This window comes from Miscanthus floridulus, chromosome 16, assembly GCF_019320115.1.
Source record: "Miscanthus floridulus cultivar M001 chromosome 16, ASM1932011v1, whole genome shotgun sequence".
NCBI classification, from domain to species: domain Eukaryota; kingdom Viridiplantae; phylum Streptophyta; class Magnoliopsida; order Poales; family Poaceae; genus Miscanthus; species Miscanthus floridulus.
This window is the reverse complement of record NC_089595.1, coordinates 57,728,872-57,737,746: the sequence shown is the minus strand read 5'-3', so window position 1 is coordinate 57,737,746 and position 8,875 is coordinate 57,728,872. Positions and strand designations below refer to the sequence as shown.

At 42.5% G+C, this 8,875-nt stretch overlaps 1 protein-coding gene across 1 annotated transcript; it reads right to left on the bottom strand.

Moving 5' to 3' along the window:
- Positions 1-625: 625 nt before the first annotated feature.
- On the bottom strand, positions 626-1,762 carry LOC136510721 (uncharacterized). The gene is made up of 3 exons (XM_066505078.1): positions 1,597-1,762; positions 1,073-1,401; positions 626-874 (listed from the first exon to the last, which is right to left on the bottom strand). Exons 1-3 carry the CDS (start codon positions 1,760-1,762, stop codon positions 626-628), a joined length of 744 nt encoding a protein of 247 aa, XP_066361175.1.
- Between the last annotated feature and the right edge of the window lie 7,113 nt (positions 1,763-8,875).

The following is an 8,875-nucleotide window of genomic DNA, read 5'->3' as shown; positions in this document are numbered from 1 at the left end:
TATCGAACAAGTGGGATTTATTTAATGAGAACAGAGGTAAAGAGGTAAACTTTATTATTATCATTTTCCTTTATTAATGTATAAAATATAAATTCAAAATTTTAGTATGATTATAAAGATAACTACCAATTTTACCTTTAGTAAGGACTCACCTTTTAAGGTCCAATGAGTAGGACCCTTCTCCATTCATTTCTTGTTTGTTGATGGAGCGCCCAATCCCGGAGAACTGGATGTTGAGGGCTGCTCTTTCTTCATCCTCCACACCATCTTGTTTGTTCTTGGTGGTGTGATGGTGGTCTTTGGAGCCTGTTTGGGTTTCCACACCGGCTTGTTCTTCTTTGGTGGTGTGGGAACAGCTTTTGGGATCTTTTCTTTTGTCATTTGTTTATTTTTTCTACTCTGGCTTCTTTTTTATTTCTTTGTTCTTTTTCATAGGCCTATCCATCATTTGAGGTTGGATATGGACCTCCCTTAGGCCTTGTGGGTTTGGCCCATACTTGATACAAATCATGGAGCATTGCTCCTTCCTAGGTCTGAAGGTGAATTTTTCTTCATTACCATGGATATTGAAGCAGATTTCTCCCGCTCCAACATCAATTTGGGCTTTTGCAGTGCTTAGGAAGGGTCACCCAAGGATGAGGGTTGATTCTTTAGCAACCTCCATGTCGAGCACCATAAAGTCGATAGGGATGTAGCAATCCTGAATTTTCATTAGAATATCTTCGACTATCCCTACCGAGTAGCGGACCATCGAATCGGCCAGCTGAAGCATCATAGGTGTTGGCATCAATTGCGTGAGGTTTAGCTTGTTGAAGATGGCCTTGGGCATAACGCTTACACTAGCCCCAAGGTTGCATAAGGCTTGGTCGAAGTACTGGATCCCAATGGAACATGAGATTATGGGGCACCCAGTATCCTTCTTCTTTTTAGGAAAGTCAAGTATAGCAGCGCTACACTCTTCTATTAGCTTGATGATCTTCGTGGATGGTAGTGGTCACTTATTGTTGATGATGTCCTTGATGTACTTGGCATAGGAAGGTACATGCAAGACGTCCATCAGGGAGACGCTTACATGTATCTTCTCGATCATCTCAACAAAAGGAGTCAATTGCCCATCCATGGCCTGCTTGCTGTTCATTGTGGGAAACGGCAGGTAGTTGGTGTCAATGAAGTCTTTTGGTGTTGTCTCCTCTTCTTGTTCTTTTTCTTTTGTCGAAGGTTCAGCCTCCTGGCGCTCTTTTGCCTTTCCTGTAGACTGGTTAGGGTTTGGTTGATCATGAGTGGTCATACCACCCCTCGTGGTCACCATTTTTACATTTTCACAAGAATTTTCAAGTTGAGCAGGAATTTTTCCATTACTATCAATAGGAAATGCGGTAGCTATTTGAGTTAGTTGTGTTTCTATCATTTTATTAAAGCTCAATTGGTTTTTAACAGCATAAGTTAAACCTTTGATTTGAGAATTTATATTTTTGAGAATTTTATCATTGGTTGTAAGCTTTTTAGTTACACTTTCATTTATTTTGGCTTGGCCAAATACCAAGTCTTTTAGTGAAGGCTGATTCAAATTGTAATTTGACTTGTAGTTCAAATTACCTTGTGGGCGGGGCTGGTTGTTCCACCCGTTATTACCTGGTTGGCGAAACCCGTTATTGATAAAGGCAGCTTCTTTGCGGGTTTCAAGGCAATCATTCCCCGAATGGCCAATGTTCCCATAGACTTCACACATCATGTGTGAGTCCATGGCCAGGATGGTGCCCATCATGGCATCTTTCTCTTGGGCCTGTTCCTCCAGTCTTTTCATCAATAAATCTATTTTTGCCGAAAGCATATCCGTCTCCTTCACGGTATGCATTCCTTTTTGTGTTTTCCTCCCCCTAGCTTTGATTCGACAACATTTTATTAATGAAGGTTGTGGCTCCATCAATGGTGAGGGAAAGGAAGGTGCCTCCAGCAGCAGCATCGAGGTGGCCCCTAGACATAGGTATTAATCCATCATAAACATTTTGGAGCACTAACTAGTTTTCAATCTCGTGGTGCGGGCATGTGTGGATGTAGTCCTGCAGCCTCTCCCACGCCTCGGGAATGGTTTACATGGAGCTTTACTAGAAGTTCAAAATTTGTCCCCTTAGGGCATTGGTTTTCCCATGGGGAAGAACTTGGTGAGGAATACCGCGGAACATTTGTCCCACATCTTGACAGCTTCCTTTTCCTTGTAGAACCACTGCTTTGCCTTTCCCAAGAGGGAAAAGGGAAACAAGTGGAACCTGATACTCTCAGATGCGACATCCTTGATGACAATTGTGTCACACAATTCGAGGAAGTGTTGGAGATGTGCGCTCATGTCCTCGCTTGGCAAACCATGGTATTAGTTTGCCTGCACCATCGTGATGAGGCCGGTATGAAGCTCGAAGTTCCCATTACCAATGTTGACAGCTGGCCCAACGGGCACATTGGTAACAACAGAGGTGAAGTAGTCACAGAGCATCTTGGCCGTGATTGGAGTAGCGGATGGTGCGGGGGTGACAAGTTCGACTATCGGTGGAGTCGAAGAAGAAGAAGTGGCACGGGACTGTTTCTTCCCTAGGATTACCTCTGGATTTTCAATGTAGTTTTCTGGCAGTTTGTAACCGGTCATACACTATCCTGTTTTCATCCACAACAGGAGAAAACAAGCAAAGTTAGCTTGCATAAAAAATGGCTACCTTACATGCATATTATCATGAATATGTCCTACTAGATTCTTTAATCAATATGCCTTTCCTGGCAACAGCGCCAGAAATTCTTGTTGGCATTTCTAAATGCAATCACCAAGTATGAAGATAGAATCCATCCCTAGCAACGGTGCTAGAAATGCTTGTTGTCTCTTCTTATCATAGCTACTAGGTTTGTATCCCTAGCAATGATGCCAGAAGTGCTTGTTGGTATTTCTTAGCGTCATCACTAATAATTAGCAATGCCACTAATTAATAGCCTTGATAGTTCCTTAACAATTTTAGATATTTATCCGCATGCGCATGGAGCCATCATTGTAGAATTTCACCCAAAAATATCCAGGATATTGTTATTTATATTTTCCCAAAGGAAGGCATTTGACTAAGAGTCTAGTATGGATATGAACTTGCATAATAATGCTTGCAAGTACACCAATTGTTTATAATAGGGATAAGAATGATAATTTTAGGATAGTGGACACACACTTGGCATTCCTCAAAGGATAAAATAAAGAGAAAGAATAAAAAAATAATCTAAGTTGAGCAGGCATTGGTTTAGTATAGTCATACAAAGATTAGTTAATGATCATACAAGTTACATAATTAGTCTTAGGGCTAAGTGTGAAGCAGGTCAGGAGGCCACCGAGTACTGGTCTGCTAGCAACATCATGTGACAATTTAGACTCCTACACCCTAGTTGAACATGGGGGATTACAAGGGACAGACAGGGCTATCACCACCTACCATCTACCCCTCAACCATGGAAAGGGACAATGCATTCACCTGTCTCTCCATACCCAAGCACCACGCTTGCGTATACAGAAACTAACCAAATTCCCTTGGGTCCCCAACCCTACGGATCAATAGGTAAAGAACTTAGGCACACCTAACGGCATGATGAACTGCCACCTCAACTTTGCTCTAATTCCAATTATATAAGTTATATGAACTGTTAAGCATAAAGTCATGTATGCTACTCTCATGATACACAAACTATAGACTAGTTCATATATCAAGATTATAACATGACAACTATACTCTAGTTTATAAGTATGACTATAAATGTAAGATGAGAGCATAACTTTGGAAGAACTCATATCTCTATTCATACCCAAAGGTCACTTCTTCCAAGGAGCCAAGCTCTCCAAGGTATCTTTGCCTTGCTCTAATACAACAACTAAAAGGTAAAGAGAACTTGAGAGAGTGAGGTATTGCTCAAGTGAAGTGTGTTAAGAGAGGGGGTACCCCTCTATTTATATAGGAGCTTAGGCGGTGCTTTGCCTATTCCTAGAGCAAAACTCTAGGCTACACTGCCTTAGCATGGTGGCATGCCACCGCTAGAGCGAGGGGTGGCTGAGCAGTGCTGGTAGGGAGTCAGCTGCCCCTAGGGTTGGTCGCCCCCTGACTGAGCCACCTTGCCACTGCCTTCGCGTGGGAGGCCTTGGGTTGGACATGGATCACTACTCCATTGGGTTTTGCCCTAGCTGAGTTGATTTGATGGGTGTCTCCCTTGTTCCTTTGCGTAAATTAGCGTCGGAAAGTGCCTTTCGGTGAATTATTCCATGTATTTTTGTTTATGACCTGCAAAAATAATGTTCTCCAAATACATGTGGAACTTGGTTAATAGTAAATGCATATGTATTTAAGATTGCTAATTTCTTCTCTTTTTGTGTCTTAATTGGCGGTCGGATTTCATCGGTAAAGACCGCCAACAGACCTCCAATAAGGTAGTTTCCAAAACACATATTTTTTTCCACGTAGATTTCACTAGAGTAGGTGTTGGTATTTCTTAACGCATAGAGAAATAATCTGCTAGCGCACAGAATAACTGTTGTAGCATTTCACCCGGACGTATTCAGGGAATCGTATTCCCTTGAGGAATAGGGGTGTAAGAGTATCTTAAGCTAGTTCACCTAATGACAACAAGAAGAGGGATAGCGCAAGTAGTGAGGTATTCTAAGGATAGAGATTTTAAGTTAAGAAAGCTTTGCCACTATCGACTTGCTTCGGGCATCGGCTTATACTTGGTCTGGCAAGTACCTCTGGCTTCCAGCTCTATGCCATAACCGAACATGGGGTATTATGAGGGTGGACAGGGCTATCACCACCTGCCGTCTACCCCTCAACCTTAGGGAACGAGGCAAATGAAGGTAGCCTCTAGCCTAGACACCACGTCTACGCTATCAACTACTACTCTAGTGTCGATCAGGGTTATCCGTCTTTATTAGGGCCCTCTACTAGAGTATTTGCTATGAGACCAGACGATGAACCTACAAGTAAATAATGAACAAGACAAACATAAAGTAGAACTCACCACCAAAGATAAACACGAACCTTATACTCTAGGTAGTATTTAGAACATAGAGGTACAAGTGGAGAGTAGCCGACGATTCCTGGCATTCCTTCCGCTAAATGTATAAGGGGCCCCAAGTACACAAATGAAGGTAGCCGATGACTCTGGTACTTCTCCACTCTTACTCACTCACTCCCTACACTAGGACTAGCTAGAGAGCTAAGATATGAATGGAGCTCTTCTCTCTTCTTGCTACATTGTATCTCCTTTGTGTTGATGAATGATGAATGTGAGAGGGGATGGCCTCCTTTTATAGGTGGAGAGGAGGGGGTCCATGGAAATATGCTTGATCCCCATATGGAAGGAGCAAACCAACCTCCAAACCACCACCTAGGTTTGTTGAACCTAGCAAGCACATGTGGAGCCGTTGCAAAGGCGGTATCTATCAAATGACCAAAGTTGGGGCCAAACGGGCTAGGTTGGGGTGGTGCGGCCGCACCATGGATAGGCCCAATCAAGCCCCTCTTTGGTTGGTGATCTCCTATGAACTTCTTATCTTGGCCCATGGTGGTGTTCGGTTAGTTTGGCTTGATTTTGAGCTTGTTCTCCACTTTGTTTTGGGTCCTGATTTGTCTGGATATGGGCCTCCTCCACTTGGGCTTATGTCGGGTGATGTTATGCCTTGTCCTATTATGCTTTTGCGTGTATTTTCCTTTGTTATTCCAACATATCCTCCTGTAAATGGTGAATCATCAAAACTCATGGAATTGGTTGGTTATAAACCCTATCACTAAGTTTGGCGTTCATTTGAATGGATTTTATGCGAGTGTTGGTGGTTAGAATTGTGAGTTAAGAACCACCAACAAGCTCCCCCACACTTAGCCCTTTGCTCATCCTCGAGTAAAGTTCAAGGGACTAAGATGGGTCATCTCCTTGATATATAATTTGCATACAAGTTATTCCAAGCTTCACCTGCACTTGTGAACTTTTTTAAGTGTCTACCCCATTATCTTGGGTAATTGAATAATGGAACAGTATAGACTCAAATCCCCTTGCATCACTTAGTTCAGAAACTTGGATTTTCATTTGATTTTGAAAATGGAAACATAGCTTAGCTCCTCAAATGATTCTCTTGGATCGGTCATGTTTGTGTTTGGTTCCTTACCAAGGCATACCATAGTGTTCCCTTCCTCCTTTCCTATTTCTAAAAAGCTTATATGGATTTTTGGGTAGGGAAAGATATGAGGCATACTTACTATGCATATTTTGTTAAGTAAAAGCTCAGATCCAAGGAGAAAGATGTCATACCCTTAGATCAAGAAGAGCAAGTGTGTGAATAAAGCAATGATAAACCTATATTATACTCCTTGACATGAGTGATCTCTCTCATAAGTTTTATTTCGAGAACATGGCTATCTCTCTCTCTCTCTTTGATATATGAGCCTTCATGTGCTCATCATTTTTTCTTCTATACTTGGACCTTTATGGAAATTTATGTGTCCAAATTTTTTTTCAATACATTGGGACCTTCATGTTTCCCATTTTTTCAATACTTTTGCATAGCACATGTCTCTTGAACCACATATTGAGAGAGAGATCACTGTTTTGTAGAACATGGAGTATTTATTTCTAAGACATTTTTTTGTCTACTCCTAGTGTAGGAGCATAATTTTTGGTGGTTCTAAATGGATGCATGTTTTTGCATACTCCTAGAGTAGGAGCAACATGTGTATGTGGGTGTACGTGATCTTGATCTTGGGGCATGATAACTTTCTCAACAAGGGTCAACAAGACTTGGCAAAACTCAATGCAAGAATAAGTAGCATATATTTGGAGATTTTAAGTTCTAAACACTAGATCTAACTTTGGTAGAATTTGAATGTCATTGGGGAGCATGCTATTTGAATTTTGATTTTGTAAAATAAATCCCAAGTTCTTCACATGAGAGAGCATGGTTCATTTTCATCCCACTATATCTCATATTCCAATTACATATAGATAACATGGGGTCCCTATGATTGTTGTTCATAAGTTATAGGAATGTTAGCAAGGAATAAAGAGTATGCAAACTTTATCAAAGGATAGCATAGAGATGGAGCGTCATTTGTTTTATATTTTTAATTTGTTCAATTTTTTTAAACTTTCTTAATGTAGGGAGTGAGGGTAGTGTTGCACAAATCATCATTGAAGACGAAGGAGTTAAGGGATCAGAGGTGATTTAGCTAAACCAGAAGTTCAACCCATTGTCGATGTGGGACCCACAAGATACCCTGCAAGGGAGAGAGGAGATCTAGTCCAACTAGGATTCTTCCCGTGTAATCCTAGTAGTAGAACTATTAAGTAATCCTACTAGGAAATCTCATTGTAAACCGACTAGGACTCTGGCCTCCTGACTATATAAAGGAGGGCAGGGCTCCTGAGACAGAGAGACGACAATTGTAAAACACAACACTTGACAATCAATCCAACGCAAAAGGCTAAGGCCAACTGGACGTAAGGTTATTACTCGATCTACGATCGAGGGCCTGAACCAGGATAAATCGGCTGTCTCTTGCGTTAACCATCGAGTTTGGCATACGCCGAAGTCCGAACATACTACCCTGGGTACCCCCGTGGCAGGCTATCGGTGGTAAAACATCGATAGCTGGCGCGCCAGGTAGGGGATTTCGGTGACTTTGCATCCGAGAACTCGATGGACCTCGACAACATAATCTTCCCGACGGGATCAACTTTCATCTTCGGCTCATGGATCTGCGAGGCAGACAACAACGGCAAGCTTCAGGGCCATCTCCTCAAAAGATTCAGATCATCATAAAGAATTTCCTATTTCACCAACTACAACGGATCAGCTCACCAGAAGATTCGCGCAGCTCACAGTATCCGATTCAAATCAGATTTCACGGCCACTTGTATCCGATTCGAATTCAAGCTCCAAGGCGAGGTTTTATCCGAGTGCTTTCAAGAAACCGAGTTCTTTTTTGGCAAGATTCCAGAGCACAACCCAAAACAACTCGGATTACCCTCAGAGTTCTTTCAAGAAGTTGAGTTCTTTTCCATTTGGGCTCGACAACATGGCAAAATCCTATCAGGGACAGTTCGAAAGATCTTTCAATCCAAGATTCAGGATACCACTGACAGGAGCTCAGGAGGGTCTCGTACTAACGATAACATCCCAAGACTGCGTCATCCACTGGCTAGGTTCTGTTCCTAAGGACAGCGGTACCCAACTAGTCGGCACGACGACGACAGCAATTCTACCCTACCAAGAAGGAGACTCGATCTACGACACCGAGGCATCCACTAAAGTTATCAGCGACTCCGACAGCATGAAAACTAACGACAATAACAGAACGACTCATGCGCGAGAAGTGCTCATGGTTCGATGACCGCGGTCACCATTAAATCCCCCGGAAGCACCCGATGTCAGATCATCAGATGAATCAGAATCCAACATATCACCTTTTGCCCAGGGCTACGATGGAGAAACAGATAGTCAGAAACAAGCTAGAGAAAGAAAAAACAAGTTGAAGCAAGGGCGTCAACACTATGCTAGGCAGCGTAGGGAAGCTTGGATCAGATACAAGTCAGAATTGGCTAAGTACGACAAAAGAAAATCACAACGAGAAGTCGAGGGGAGACGCACGGCGAATACACCTTACGATAAGATTCGAGAAGCATTAGAAGAACTCGGAACAACTTCACATCCCGGTGAGAAGTATGAACAACTCCAGGACTTGCTCCGATCAATGATCCCGAGAATGCATGAAGAGAGATCAAGACTACCCGCCAGATCAACAACCCACAGGCAAGAAGATCAAAATCAAAGGAAATCCGCTTTCGAAAGACTTGGGCCGGGTGGAAGCCATGA

Bases quoted from the DNA above. Each gene is read 5' to 3' on its own strand.
- LOC136510721 (XM_066505078.1), bottom strand. From the start codon at position 1,762: ATGGGCACCATCCTGGCCATGGACTCACACATGATGTGTGAAGTCTAT. The intron at 1,402-1,596 runs GTAATTTGAACT...ATAAAATGATAG, and splicing joins CAACCAGCCCCGCCCACAAG to AAACACAACTAACTCAAATA. The intron at 875-1,072 runs GTAAGCGTCTCC...ATTGGGATCCAG, and splicing joins AGATGATCGAGAAGATACAT to TACTTCGACCAAGCCTTATG.